The 16,153-nt window shown below is 42.7% G+C and overlaps 1 protein-coding gene across 7 annotated transcripts in view; it reads right to left on the bottom strand.

Moving 5' to 3' along the window:
* Nucleotides 1–16,153, bottom strand: part of PHF21A (PHD finger protein 21A) — a 282,942-nt gene that overhangs the window by 73,390 nt on the left and 193,399 nt on the right. For all 7 annotated transcript variants that reach the window (XM_053285532.1, XM_053285534.1, XM_053285531.1 and 4 more), the window contains one exon: nucleotides 926–1,099. In XM_053285532.1, coding sequence (XP_053141507.1) covers nucleotides 926–1,099 — 174 coding nt within the window. The remainder of the gene's footprint in view (nucleotides 1–925; nucleotides 1,100–16,153) is intronic.

Below are 16,153 nucleotides of genomic sequence, written 5' to 3'. Positions count from 1 at the left end.
AACAAAACGACTAATTCAGAGGTCATTTCACACAGTGCTTAAAAAACAAACAGTTATGTTCAGTGAAACACTATATTCAGAGATCTAGAAGCAAGCTTTTCCTCTACTAGTGAGGAATAATAATAAATACAGCATCTGAGCTGAGTCTTGACTATATACTCTTGGAGGTCCTAGACCAAAGCAGTAGAGAGGAGACAACCAAGTATCTCCTAGGAAAACCAGAGAATCTCAAGTTAATACTATTCAAAGAACAGATGAGCACTTCGCTGCCTCCCAGGAAAAATTTGTTATAGGGTGGCTAACAAATAGTTTATTATTGTTGTTACTGTTATTCTCTGAGCACCTCTTCATACAGCATAATTACAAATAATGTTGGACTAGATGGATCATGGTCTGATCCAGCAAGGCACTCCTTACGTTCTTAACTAAGAGTGAATGCCACAATCATGAGCACTGAGAAATTATGCCTTAAATGTTAAAAGCATCCCTTCATGCTTTGCAAATTTAAATAACCATCAGTGGACCATGGAGGTCCTAGCAGAATATTTAAAAATATACATACCATACAAGATCATACAAATCAGTCCAGTCCTGATCTAATAATACTGCTTCTTAAAAAAGAGCAATTTAATTTTAACCTTCTCTGAAGGGGTAAGGAGGAAGAGAGGAAGGTGATACACTTTTAGGAACAAGATCATGAAGTGCTTATGTGTCACTTAAATATTATTTTGTTAGCACGGTAGCCCAATGCTATACGTGTATAATTAGAAGCAAGTCCAATGAGCAATATAACATACTTCCTATCAGGCATGCACTGGATCATAGCACAAGATTGATTTTATTTTATGATCCTTATACAAAGATAAATTCCAATTTAATTAAGGAGCATATTTTGAATATCAAGGTAACACTTTCAATACTTTACCTGTGATCCAAGCAGGTTTGGAGAGGGAGCAGTGGTCTGCTGCTGCTGTAGCTGTAGCGGTTGTGGTGTTTGTATTTTATTTTCTGACTGTGCCAATGGTTGTATTTGGAACTTACTGTCTGGTTGTTCCTGTTTTACCATCAGATTCTTTCGCAGCTGTTCAACCACTCTTTTCTAGCAAGAGAAAACACAAAACAATGCAAATAATTACATTATTTAAGTTGCAACACACAAGGGTGTCAACTATATGGACTTGTCCCATGTCCTTCAATGACTGTTTTATTAATATATATTAACATAAGCAACTTACTCTATACCATCACCGTTATACAAATCTGTAGGATCATTAAGTCATCTATCACAGTTGAGAGTGCTTTGAATCACAGATCCTGCAATGCATTCAGAGACTTCACAGGGTTCTTAATAAAGAGAGTAAGGTTATGCTGCAATGCTATTGAGATCAAGAAAATAAATGCAGAAAAATTTGGTGACTTGGATGACTGAAGTGCTTCAAACTACTTTGTCATTGCCTATAGAAGGCTAAAGTTCTGGTTGATGTCTCCTTGGTACTCAGATGAAACAGAAATTATGGGCTACTTTAAAATTGAAACACTGCACACATCAAATTAGAAAACTAATTAAATTTTTGCCAATGCCTATCCACCAACCACCAAATACAATAAACAAGAGTAATATGGCACTCAAATGATAAGTTGGATGCATTTAAGTGAAGATCTTCCACAGACTCCTTCATTGTATAGAGATCTATAATATAGCTAGGACATTCGCAGTTCACCACTTATCACCAGGCATTCTATCTGAGTCAGTGTTTCCAGAAGGAATAGCCCTGAACTAACTATTACAGCATCCCATTCCCTACAGACCTGTAGCTCTGGGCTTTGTCTCTAGTCCTTGGATACCACTCCCACCTATTTCAATGGTCAACCCTTAAAACCACCGACAAACTACCTTCACAACTCATACTTTCATCAGATCTTTCTCATTCACATCAGATTAAAGAAGTGTGTATTTCAGAGTTATGTCATCTGTTTTAGAACTCTATGGCTCTTGACTGTTTGAGGCATTTGGTCTTCCCACAGGACGCCCCCCCCCCCCAATCTTTCAAGTAAAGGCATAAAGTTACTAGCTTACCTTAACACCCCACCCGGCCAAAAATATATGTATTGGTCATTAGCAGTAAACTGAATTTTTTAGAAGAAAGAAATACCCCTCATTCATTTTACAGAAGTTTCCATAACTGGATTATCTGAAGGTGGCTATTATTAGGCAAGTGGCTATCTGAAAGCCTGTCTCATGTTTTGTGGAACTATTTTCTAACTGAACTTATTACTTGAGTTTACCTGAAAACCTACAAGTGAAAATTAAAGTATAGGTGGCTGAGAGCAAACACATATTTTCCATATTTCAGTTTATTTATGCATTCAGCCATTAATCAGTCATTTAAAAGATGCTTTCTGAAAACATCAACTGTGTTATCTAGTGATTTAAAATGCTATGCCACAAGCAGAGACAGGAACAGAAGGAACATTTCCAGCAAGTAGAGGAAATAATAGAACAGAAACCAGTTACTCCTGCCAAACAATAACTCCACCTATTAACAGCACAGGAGACTACATTACGGTATCCAACAAAATCAAGCAAGGGTATTTTTCTTTTCCATAGCTGGACTTATGTAGTTCAGGGCTAATTGTAATTTTCTATCAGTCCCTTAGTTTAAAGAAAATAGCAGCAGCAGCAGCAGCGGAAAGTTAAAATTCATTTGCTCCTTGTCCTTTTCCACAAAACAAAACAGCAGGGAAAGGAGAAAGGAGGAGAAGCTAAGCTCGAGTACTCCAGAGCCAGGCTGCTATAAAAAGCAAGAGCCAATCAGAACAGGAATTGAGGAGAGTAGGAGTCAAGTGAGTCACATCACATTCACAACTCATCCTCCCCCAGGCCCTGAAACAAAGCCCAGGAAAGCCAAGAAAATAGAGGAAAAAAGAAACACCTGCAAACTTCCATTGGTTTTCACCAAAGAATGAAAAGGTTGCATTCTTACACACAGAAATACAAGGCGGGGGGGGGGGGGAGTTGCTTCTCTTCATGTCTACTGCGGCTTTTTGTAAAGTACGAGAGCTGCTTGGCAGGAACACTTCCTGCTGCCCTAACCCATTTATTACAAGCCTATTCAACTGAAAGGAACTACTCATGCTTTTATGTTAAAAAGTTTGCTACTCTAAAATAAACATATATAGACACTGCAAATAAAATCACTTCTTAATTACTAAATCAAATTAATGCTGCATCAGCACTACAAAAATTAACCCATTAAGTCTTAAGATGCACATGCATATAATTTAGTGATCCAGTTGCCTTAAACAATGGAATAAATGTTCCAAGTAATTTGCCCTTTGCTTCACAGGGGTCACAAATTCACTGCGTAGAGTTCTGCTGGGACTAATAATTCCACGCAGGCATACCCTCCATCCAGAACAGATGTTGCACAGGGTGCAGCATAAAAAAATGAAGCAACTATAAGGCTGGCAGCAGAGTTAAAGAAACGCTGGCACAGTGGCACAAGAAGACAGACCCGGTTTAGGAGACAAAAGATAAGCCCACTAAACATGGGGTCAGTATCTAGCAATAGAGGAACAGAAAGAATTCTTTTTTATGCATGCAAGCTGGTGGTGGGGTGGGGGAGAAAACTGGGAAATTTATTAAACATCTTGCATGCTGCACAACCCTGCTTATGGGGTCAGAAAGACAAGTCAGTGGGAACTTCCTATAAAGTGACTTCTAGTCCACAAGTAATGGGCCACTAAAGTAAAGTAAAGTGTGCTGTCGAGCTGGTGTCGACTCCTGGTGACCACAGAGCCCTGTGGTTGTCTTTGGTAGAATATAGAAGGGGTTTACCATTGCCATCTCCCACGCAGTATGAGATGATGCCTTTCTGCATCTTCCTATATTGCTGCTGCCCAGCTTGCTAGTCAAGTCATTTTCCTGCTGCGCCATTAGGTGGGGCACTAGCACAAAGAAAATCCAACTGGTCTCTCACATATACATAACTCAAGTTCAGTGTTCTGCATGTTCCCACCATGCAGTGCTGCATTTTTGCCCAGCACCGGGGGGGGGGGGGGGAGAGGACTCCTTTAAGGGAAACCAAGTCCTCTTGAATCCCTGAACCATCTTGGAAGGCATGCATAGAATACTGGGAAGTGTAGCCCTTCCCAGGGCTTTCTCCCAGAGAAGGCTCTGTCTCTTTTAAAGGGCTTTCCCAGCACAGAGAAAAGCACAGTACTGTGCAGAGCTCAACACAGTGGGAAGTAACTCTCACATTGAAGTTTTTTGCCAAAGTGGCCCCTGCTTAAAAAATAGTTAAGATCACTGCCCTAGGTCTTGATGTACAACTTCTGTTTAAACATGTGAGTTCTAGACTCATTGCTGTGACTTTTGAGGCCTGAATCTGTTCAAGCCTGCCTCTGAATCCACATGCTTTACTATCCTTGCTTCCAATTTCCAATATCCTTGCTTCTGATCACACAACCTATCAACAATATCCAGGAGTATTATGATACCTGTCTGTTTAGGCCTGTGTCCTTTTGTTATGTTCCCCAACTACCGTAGCTTGCCTTGCACCCAACATCATCTTTGGATTGTAAGTTCAAACTTTGAAAGACCTCTGCTTTTTTTCTTGAGTATACACTATAGCTTAAACTTTGACAGAAAGCCTGATAGAACTTTGATCAAACCAAACTAATACACAAAATTAGAGAAGAACCAATCTGTATGCCCGGCCATATTAATGCTCCCCCCACTCGAAAAAAGAAGAGAGAAAAGATGGGCTCTGTTGTGAATCTCTGTCCATTAGAAAACACACTTTGAAATTTATCAATGTGGCACATATAGACATGCTAAATATACATTTTCAGATTAACCCCAAAGCCTCTTCATGTCTTGTCTCTGGACGGCAACCTCTTGTAAATGTATCTGTTGATCTGTTCTTTTGCCATTACTGGTACTGAAGTATTCATGCCATTTTCCAGGAAAGGCTCAATTTCCAGGACATTTTTAACACAAGTGAGTAGACACTGGTCCTTTCTGTGTCTCTTCCGGCAGTACCGACAATTTTGCTAACGCAGACATCTGATTTGTTGGATATTTTGATCTTTCTGCCAAAAACACCAGTTTTTCTGCTACACTTTCTAAGTTTGACCTGAAATAGGGTGTGAACAACCGCTCACACACAAGCAACAACTGCAGCTGTGCTAGCTTTTTTCCATACTGTTGTTCTTAACACAAATTAAACTATATGGCCAAAAGACACCTTTTCAAATTACAGCTTGCTAATGCATATGCGTTGTCATATAAGGCTCTGTATTTTAATATCAGCCTGTCATTTAAAAGTTGACCTTTTGCTGATATGGCCTAAGATTGATAAGAACAACTGCTGACTTCAGGTTAAAAAAATCAAATGCTTGATAGGAACCCAGCATCTAGAAATTTGGTTAAAGTCACTGAGCTAGGGACTGCTTCAAGGTTGTCTCAAATGAATAGGTATTGTGCATTTTATTACCTATGAAGCAAGAGGCCATATAATTTGGAAAGGTGACTTGTGTGGTATTGTGTTGTGGGCTGTATAAAAAATAGCTACTTCTTTTTCATTCTCCAAAATGATCCTCTGAATAAACCAATCAGGTTTATCTGTACCATTTGGAGTCTCTGTATGTATGTGAGTCCTATAGAAGGAGGAAACCCTATTGCTGTAAGTCAAACAGTCTCAAGGAGCCTAGGCTGTGAAAATGTGCTTTTATTTCAGTCAAGCTATTCACCTCAGTGACTACTGCTCCAAGGATGCCATTGACTTAGCTTTTCTGATGGCTCAAAGGCAGTCATGTGCATGCACCATGTTCTATTGTGACACCATGACATTACTAAGCATCCCAAATTGCCACAGTACCATCAGAGCAACTAAGCCAATGGCATTCACCGGAGAATCAAAGTCCTTTCTGACTGTGACATTATCAGACCAGGTTAGCGACCCAAATGCCAACAAAAATGAGTAAGGCCAGTGAGCAACGTTTTTAAAAATTAGCCACTTATAGAGCTTGTAAAAGCTATCTTATTGGCAGAAATCAGTTGAGGAGGGTTTGAACCTTGCAACTGGCCACCAATGACACCAGTTCCTTATGCATATGGTAAGCACAGGTTTCTCCACAGATTATCTTGAACTGTCAGAACATTCTGTTGATTAATTCCCCCCCCCACACACACATTTATACAATAATATAATGCATGTGTGTGCACACATCCGTGGACACTATGTTACTGGCTGAAGGACAGGAAACAGAGGGTAGGAATAAATGGACAGTTTTTACAATAGATGGAAGTAAGAAGTGGGGTTCCCCAGGGATATGTACTGGGACCAGTGCTCTTTAACTTGTTAATAAATGATCTGGAAGTTGGGGTAACGAGCAGACAAATTTGCAGACAACACTAAACTATTTAGGGTAATGAAATCCAAAACAGATTGTGAGGAGCTCCAAAAGGATCTCTCTGAACTGGGGAAGTGAGAGAAAAAATGGCAAATGCAGTTCAATGTAAGCAGCTGTGAAAAAGGCCAATTCCATGCTAGGGATCATTAGGAAGGGGATTGAAAATTATTATTATTACATTTTATATCCTGCTCTTCCTCCAAGGAGCCCAGAGCGGTGTACTACATACTTAGGTTTCTTCTCACAACAACCCTGTGAAGTAGGTTAGGCTGAGAGAGAAGTGACTGGCCCAGAGTCACCCAGCTAGTCTCATGGCTGAATGGGGATTTGAACTCAGGTCTCCCCGGTCCTAGTCCAGCACTCTAACCACTACACCACAAAGCTATTGTGCTGCCACATTTGGAGTACTGCGTACAGTTATGGTTACCATATCTTAAGGAGAACATTGTAGAACTGGGGAATGTGCAGAAGAGGGCAACCAAGATGATCAGGGGCCTGGAGCACCTTCCTTATGAGGCAAGGCTACAGCATCTGGGGCTCTTTAGTTTTGAAAACTAAAGCTCCCTTGAACCAGAATTTGGAGTCATCAGTTACCCACTGCAATGTGTTTAAAGAGTTTTTCGCAGATAAAATCTCTCGGATTTGAGCCGACCTAGATGGAGACTCCACGATTAATCTGATGTCTGAACTGGAGGTGCCCAACAACTCCTCTCACATGATTCAACTGGATCGGTTTCAGTTTGTGACTCCTAAGGATGTGGACAAGTTGCTTGGAGCGGTGAGGCCTACCACTTGTTCTTTTGACCCTTGTCCAACATGGTTTGTTCTATCTAGCAGGGAGGCTGTTGTAGAGGGCCTGGTGGAAATCATAAATGCTTCTCTGAGGCAGGGCAGGATGCCTCCTTGTCTTAAAGAGGCAATCATTAGACCTCTTCTAAGGAAGCCTACATTAGATCCCTCAGAGTTGAGCAACTATAGGCCTGTTTCCAACCTCCATTGGCTGGGCAAGGTAATTGAGAGGGTGGTGGCCTCGGCTCCAGGCAGTCTAGGAGGAAACTGATTATCTAGACCCATTTCAAACTGGTTTTCGGGCGGGCTATGGGGTGGAGACTGCCTTGGTCAGCCTGATGGATGATCTCCAGTTGGGAATTGTCAGAGGAAGTGTGACTCTGTTGGTCCTTTTGGATCTTTCGGTGGCTTTCGATACTATCAACCATAGTATCCTTCTGGAACGTCTGAGGGGGATGGGGGTGGGAGGCACTGTTTTACAGTGGTTCCGCTCCTGCCTCTCGGATAGATTCCAAATGGTGTCGATTGGAGATTGTTGCTCTTCAAAATCTGAGCTTAAGTATGGTGTCTCACAAGGCTCCATACTTTCTCCAATGCTTTTTAGCATCTACATGAAACCGCTGGGAGAGATCATCAGGGGATTTGGAGCTGGGTGTTACCAGTACGCTGATGACACCCAGATCTACTTCTCCATGTCAACTTCTTCAGGAGCTGGCATATCCTCCCTAAATGCCTGCCTGGAAGCAGTAATGGGCTGGATGAAGGAGAATAAACAGAAGCTGAATCCAGATAAGATGGAGGTACTTATTGCGCGGGGTCAGAACTCAAGAGACTAATTCGATCTACCTGTTCTAGATGAGGTCACACTTCCCAAAAGGAACAGGTTCGCAGTCTGGGAGTACTTCTAGATTCACACCTCTCCCTGGTATCTCAGGTTGAGGTGGTGGCCTGGCGTGCTTTCTATCAGCTCTGGCTGATACTCCACCTGCGCCCGTTTCTTGAGATCAATGCCCTCAAAACAGCGGTACAACTTTTGGTAACCTCCAGACTTGACTTCTGTAATGCGCTCTACGTGGGGCTGCCTTTGTACGTAGTCCGGAAACTTCAGCAGGTTCAGAATACGGCAGACAGGCTGGTCTCTGGGTTATCTCGGAAAGTCCACGTTACTCCTTTACTGATGGAGCTACACTGGCTGCCAATAGGTTGCTGGACAAAATACAAACTGCTAGTTATAACTTATAAAGCGATAAACAGCTTAGGCCCTGGGTATATAAGAGAGCATCTTCTTCACTACGAGCCCCACCGCCCATTGAGGTCTGAGGAGGTCTGTCTCCAGTTACCGCCAACTTGTTTGGTGGTTACACAGAGACGGGCCTTCTCGGTCGCTGCCCCGAGATTGTGGAATGCGCTCCTTGCTGAGATACGATCCTCCCCATCTCTGGCAATTTTCAAAAAACACTTGAAAACCGATCTTTTCACCCAAGCTTTCTCAGCTTCCTAAATTTTTAGGTTTTAATGTCTGGTTTAATTTTTTGTTAAACTGTTCTTAGTTTTTGTATATGTTTTTAACTTGTTTTATCCTATTGTTAACTGCCCAGAGAAGAAAGTTTGGGGCGGTGTACAAATTTGATAGATAAACTAACTAACTAACTAACTAAAAAAAGAGGCGACTATGAGGACACATGATTGAGATATATAAAATTATGCATGGAGCAGAGAGAGTGGACAGAGAAAATATTTTCTCCCTCTCTCACAACACTAGAACCAGGGGCCATCCCATGAAACGAATGTTGGGAAATTTAGGACCTAACAGAGGGAAGTACTTTTTTACACAGCACATAGTTAATCAATGGAATTCTCTGCCAGAGGATGTGGTGATGGCCACTAGCTTGGATGGCTTTAAATGGGGTTTAGACAAATTCATGGAGGACAGGTCTATCAGTGGCTACTCGTCTGATGGCTATAGGATACCTCCAGCCTCAGAGGCAAGATACCTCTGAATAATAATTGCAGGGGAACAATAGCAGGAGAGACGGCATGCCCTCACCTCTTGACTGTGGGCTTCTCAGAGGCAACTGGTGGGCCACTGTGTGAGACAGGATGCTGGACTAGATAGGCCTTGGGCCTAACCCAGCAGGGCTGTTCTTATATTCTTACTTACTACTCCTCACTGCCTATTAGAGCACTCTTAGGAAGAACGCGATTTTGTGTTTGATTTCTGCTTTTTAACACAGATAATGCGGCTGAAAGCATAGATGCTACAAGATTATGCCAATTGTTCTAACTGTATCTAGTCACATCGGTTTTGAAAAAGTCTATAGAATTTAGGTATCCAAACATAATGTAACTATTTTAAAACATCCGTATAGGCATTTCATTCTTACCTGTTTATTATAATTTCTAGTTTTGTTTGAGTACAACAATAATTTCAGGATGAGGTTAAATGTAGAGCATTTACCACAATATAAAATGTACCAATTGCCAGTGGCAAGTAGAAACTGAACCTTGCCAACCAGGTCTGAAGACTCAGCAGCATAAGGTTTGCCTTCAAGGACAGGGAAGGTGACAAAACAAGCCACATGGTGTTACAATATATTTCCAGATTGATTAGATACACAAATCAAAATTTATACTCCTCTGGAGAGTGATAGTGAATGATAACCCTGACTTGGAACCAAATTTAATGCAAATAGGAGCAGGGAAACTGATCCTGTTTGGTGGGCTTTTCCTATTAGATGCAATGCCATTTGCTTCGGACGTAAAAGAGAGAAATTTATTATTTTTGTTTGTTCGATTTCTAGACCGCCCTTACAGAATAGTTCAGAGTGGTTCACAAATATCACAAAAGTGTTTAAATCAATCAATAATTGGGAACAAAGATTTTAAAATACAATAAAGCAGCTAAAAAAATAAAACAATTCAAAACCTTATAAAAACCCATACATTAAGAACCCTTTAAAACAATTTAAAAACAATTTTTAAACCCTGGAAGGTCAGGCTGAACAGGTATGTCTTTAGGGCTCTCCTAAATGCCAATAAGGAATTCAAATTACAGATTTCTGCAGGGAGTGCATTCTACCATCTAGAAGCAGCTACAGAGAAGGCCCACCTCTGGGTCGCCACCGGACGAGCCAGTGGCAACTAAAGCCAGACCTCCTCAGATGATCTTATCATACGGTGGGGATCAGACCGAAGAAGGCGCTCTCTAAGGTAACCTGGACCTAAGCCGTTCAGGGCTTTAAAGGTAAAAACCAACACTTAGTATTTTCCCCAGAAACATATCAGCAGCCAGTGCAGCTGTTTCAAAACAAGCATAATATGGTCTCTCCGAGTTGCCCCAGAGACCAATCTGGCTCACGCTTTCTGAACTAACTGAAGTTTCCGAACTACGTACAAAGGCAGCCCCACACTGAGCGCATTACAGTAGTCAAGCCTGGAGATTACCAGCTGGTGCACTATTGTTCTGAGGTCAAGGAATGGATGCAGCTGTCAAATCGGTCTAAGTTGATAAAAAGCACTCCTGGCCACGGCCTCCATCTGAGCTACCAGGGTGAGGCCTGGATCCAGGAGAACCGCCAAGCTGCGTACCTGCTCCTTCTGGGAGAGTGTGACCCCATCCAGCACATGGAGATCTAACTCATCACTCAGATTCTGAGCCACTACAATGAGCACCCCTATCTTGCTTGGATTCAGCTTCAATTTGTTATCCCTCATCCAGCCCATTACTGCCTGTAGGCAGGCATTTAGGGAATGAACGCCATTTCCTGATGAAGCAGATGAAAGAGAGAAGTAGATTTGGGTGTTATAAGCACACTGATAACACCCAGAACCAAATCTCCTGATGACCTCACCAAGCGTTTTCATGTAGCTATTGAAAAGCATTGGTGACAGAATGGATCCCTGAGGGACTCCATATAACAGCTCTCATTTAGAAGAGCAACTGTCACCAAGCTCCACCATCTGGGATCTGCCCGAGAGATAGGAGCGGAACCACTGCAAAACAGTGCCTCCTATACCCAACTCTCCCAGGCGACCCAAAGGATACCATGTTCAATGGTATCAAAGACTGCCAAGAGATCCAAGAGAACCAACAGAGTCACTCTCCCTCTATCGATTCCCCGGCATAGGTCATCCATCAGGCTGACCAAGGCTGACTCAACCCCATAGCCAGCTCTAAAGCCAGTTTGAAATAATCACTTCTAGATAATCAGTTTCCTTCAAAACCACCTGGAGCTGGTCGGCCACCACCCGCTCGATCACCTTGCCCAACCAAGGGAGATTAGAGATTGGCCTATAACTACTCATCGCTGAGGGATCCAGGGAAGGCTTCTTAAGAAAAGGTCTAATTATTGCCTCCTTTAAGCATGGAGACACCTTACTCTCCCCAGCCCCAAAGTGGATATTGAATTCCCCCAGGACCAAAAGCCTGGGACACTCCAACACCAACTCCACGACCAACTCAGACAGCTCAGTTAGGGAGTCAGTTGGGCAGCGGGGTGATCGGTACACCAACAGAATCCCCAATCTATCCCTAGTTGCCAACTTCAAAGATACACATTTGATAGAGGTCAGCTGCCTCACAGGGACCCTGGTAAGGGAAATGGTATTCTTAGGGACCACAGCCACTCCACACACACACACACACACACACACACACACACACACACACACACCCACCCACTTCCCCTAACCTGCTCCACAACAGAATAACCTGGAGGGAGAAGCTGAGCCCACACTGGACCACTTGCCTCCTCCAACCAGGTCTCAGTTATACATGCCAGGTCAGCTCCCTCGTCCATGGTCAAGTCATGGACAATTTCGAACTGACCTGGCATTACACAGGAGCAAGGCCAGGCTCTGTGGGAAATTGGAGCTGCTCCCCTAGACCTGAGAGTTGATAGAGCAGCTGGAAGTGGAAACAGTTACTAAATTACTAGTTTCCCTTCCCCTGTAATGGCCAGCTGCTCTGCCTATGCCAATTCTTCTATTCCCCACCTCTACAGCGATAGCCGCTCCAGAACTACCGGACACACCAGCTGCAGTATCCCACTCAGGAGAGCCCATATCTGCAAATGGGCCTGGCTCAACTCAGTACAGCAAAAACAACCTTCTAACCCAAAACCTCTACCCACAACAGAACCTCCCCTCAACACCCACCCCGAAGATCCAGCTCCAAAGGCGAGCCCCTTATATAAAAAACAGGCCAAACATTCTGTCCCTCACCCTCGTTACTCCCCCAAAGGGGCAACCCTCTTTGGTGTCGTCCCTTCAGTGGTGGCCCTGCCACCACTGGCAGCTTCCTACCTTATAAGTCCTGGGCAAAAAGCCCGGCTGGTGGGACCAGGGGAAAAACTGCCAAGTCACCTTGGGCTTGGCCTCGGTCCTGCAAAGCACCACAACACCTCAACCAGTCCAGGGGTGAGGGAGGCAGATGGAGTCAGGAGGGAGTGCCATTTGCTTTGGAGTCAACAGACTTCAGGGTCCAAGGGCATGCAGCACCAAGGAATCAGTCCCTGGCCGCTCAGCTTCCACTACTGGGAGGTTTGCCCTTCTCTTGCTTTGCTATCACTTGCCTTGTAGCCTGGAGCCTCCTGGGCCCAAGTCAGACAGTGGTAATGGCAGGCACGGAGTGGTTGGGTGGTAGAGCTGATGACCGGACTTTATTTTGTTATTTTGGAAATTCTACATTTTGTTCATTTGCAGCTAGAAGCTTAAAGGTTGTTGTAAACTGCAAAGAGATGGAAGTTTGGGGCAGTGTACAATAATAAATAATAAACAAATACTACAAATATAATAAACAAATGAACAAAGATTTAAATAAACTCTCTTAAATTACACTTTATACAATAGAACACTCATCATCTTTCATTTCAAAAGTTATTAATTGCATTTCAGCCACAATAACCTTGGTCACTTTCCACTCTTGTAAAAATAAGTTCATATTTATGTGCTTTGCTCTTGTTAACATATTCTACCAATAAAAAAGGAATCAACTAGCTGTGGTTAGTACAGCCCACTTCAAAATCTATTTACTGGGCACAGATGTGCTGTACAATTTTTAGGCTCTTTATTCTTTTGACAGCCTCTTGATCATTAGGCCTCATCAAGATATGTTTACAACAAAGGGTTCACACAGCCCTTGACATGTGACTGCTTCTTTCCCAAAGCAGGCATTAACAATATTGTGACATTCCTCAACACTCATATTTTATTAACATTTCAAGCTGGATTCCTTCAAAGGACATAGAAGACGTTTAGATTCAGCTTGCTCTGGAGCTGAGAGAGTCTATTTCCCATGCAGCATGAAACAAATTATTTGGACCACTACCACTGATTTAAAAAAAATTAAAATAAACAACTTCTCAGCCAGATAAGTGTCATGCAAGGGCTTTAAATAAGAAATGTGCCCAGAATAGTCCCTGAAGCAAACCTTTAACATGCTAGTCAAAGCACTAATCTACAAAATTATAATGAGCAAGGAGTTTTGCAAATGTTGAATATTATGCTTAATTTTAAAAAGGTTTTAACAAAAAACTCAAGTGAATTTTGAAAGGCAGAAGGCATGGGCAGTATATAGCTGTGAGCAAGTGCAACTGTAACCACAGAACCTATGCAACTGAAGAGGTCTGCCTGTCTCCAATCAATTCAGCAATTTGTATACGTCACTGTGCATGTGCAAACAGAGTAATTTCTGGGTATTTATGTCTCCCGGGTCTTCGGCAGATGTCTCTCCCTTTCATACTGGTTTGAAAAAGTGAGAGTTGGTTTTTTTATTCACGGCCCTACTTCATGATCATACTGTATGATAATGGACCAGGTTAAGTACTGAATTCATCTTACTCAGGACCTCCTTGAACCAGCTATTCATTTCCCTACTTTCATATAGGAAAGGACAGTGGCATCAAGAGATCCTTGATATGGATATAACTGGTACTCAGGCATTATTTTCTATCTGTGGTAAGGGTTCTACGAAGCGGGCTTGTGCAAACCCAAGTCTCACTGCCTTGCATGCCTTGTAGGAATCTCAGGAACTTTGCCTGGAGGTCCTTGGTCTTTTGCTTCCAGCATGTGCTATAGAACTATACTCCACAATAAAGCTGGGGAAGCACTTAAGCAGAGAAATTAGCTGCCCATATAGGAACAGAATGTTATAGCTGTGCTGGTCCCAGAAAATAATAGGCACAATGCACTCTGTTCTCAAAATGACTGTTTACAGACAGGTGGGATCTCATGTGTTTACAGACATGCTGGGATCTCACATTTGCATCCATATCCAGGGATCCTGACCTGTGTTCAGACTGCCTTCTCACCCCAGGACTGTAGGGAAGGGGTGAGTGCTGCTTCAACAGTTCACACTTGGTAGTTCCCAGGCAGCCTGGGTTCTCATTGCTCCCCCGGAGACAATTTAATGTAGCCCTGATAACGACAGCAAAAAACATTCTGTTTGCTCCCACACACCATGCATTCAACATCTTCCTTGGGATAAAACCATCTTTTTTGTGTCCCTCAGGACATGTCCACATAAATACTTACACCATAACTCACACATACCACTAGGCTGCAGTTTCCTCAGTTTCCAGCATCTTCACTTAAAATAATATTAGGAGTTGGGAAGACCATTGGCTGAGTCCTTATGAAAGCTACTGCCAGGAAGAGCAAAGAGTACTGGACTAGAGGAAAACCAATGTTCTGACTCAGTATAAAGCAGCTTCATATGTTCATAGTTGCCATAATGTCAGGTAACAGAGAGCGGCACTGCCAAAATGCAGTTGCCACAATATAAGGGGGTTGGAGGTAGGTATGCTGTACTGCCAGGGAAAAGTTGCCTTTGTGTGTGGAAGTGCATGTGATTTTGTAAATAAATTTATAAATAGTCTTAATATTTACCTAATTTTATTATCTAACACACAGAGTAATTAAATAATAAAAGGTGCCTGCCTGCCCAGTGTGCCCACCATGCTCATATCCTGCACATGGTGGAGCTCTGAATGAGTCACTGCTCGGTACGCATCCTTTATCCACTATGCAGGCAAGCCCAGAAAACAACTCATGAAGAAATACGTGGGACACACAATTTGGATTCCTACATTTATTTACTTGGTTGGTTGGTTGGTTGGTTGGATATTTATATTACGTTTCATTAAAATAATCTCAAGGTGGTTTACAAAACATTTAAAACAATATAAAACCATTAAAACTACACAATAAGAATTAATATGGAATATAAAAATACAAATCTAATTAAAAGTTTAAAATATACATACAATATAACCATCGGATATAAAGCAGAGCCAGCGTGGTGTAGTGGTTAGAGTGCTGGACTAGGACCGGGGAGACCCGAGCTCAAATCTCCATTCAGCCATGAAACTAGCTGGGTGACTCTGGGCCAGTCACTTCTCTCTCAGCCTAACCTACTTCACAGGGCTTTTGTGAAAGAGAAACTCAAGTATGTAGTACACTGCTCTGGGCTCCTTGGAGGAAGACGCAGGATATAAATGTAAAAAAAAATAATAATAACTATAACAAAACATTCATATAAAAGCCCGAGTAAAAAACGAAGATTTTACCTGCTTTCTAACATCTGTGATGGCGTTTGGGGAGTGGATGCCCACCAGGAGAGCATTCCAAATTCTGGGGGCCATGACTGAGAAGGTCCTGTCCCACATGCACGACAGGCGAGCCTCCCTCATTGTCGGCACATGGAGCAGAGCCTTGTCCAGTGCCGATGACTTTTTCATGTGGGCAGAAACCCTTGGAAGCAGGCAGTCCTTCAAGTATCCAGGGCCCCATTTAGGGCTTTAAAGGTCAAAAACAGCACCCTGAATTGGACCCAGAGACAGATTGGCAGCCAATGTAGCTTTTTCAAAATGGGGGTAATAAGATTCCAGCAGGCAGCTCTGGATAACATCCTAGCTGTCGCATTTTGCACTAGCTGCAGTTTCTGAAT

Source organism: Hemicordylus capensis, chromosome 1 (genome assembly GCF_027244095.1).
Source record: "Hemicordylus capensis ecotype Gifberg chromosome 1, rHemCap1.1.pri, whole genome shotgun sequence".
NCBI classification, from domain to species: Eukaryota; Metazoa; Chordata; class Lepidosauria; order Squamata; family Cordylidae; genus Hemicordylus; species Hemicordylus capensis.
This window is presented reverse-complemented; position numbering and strand designations above follow the sequence as displayed.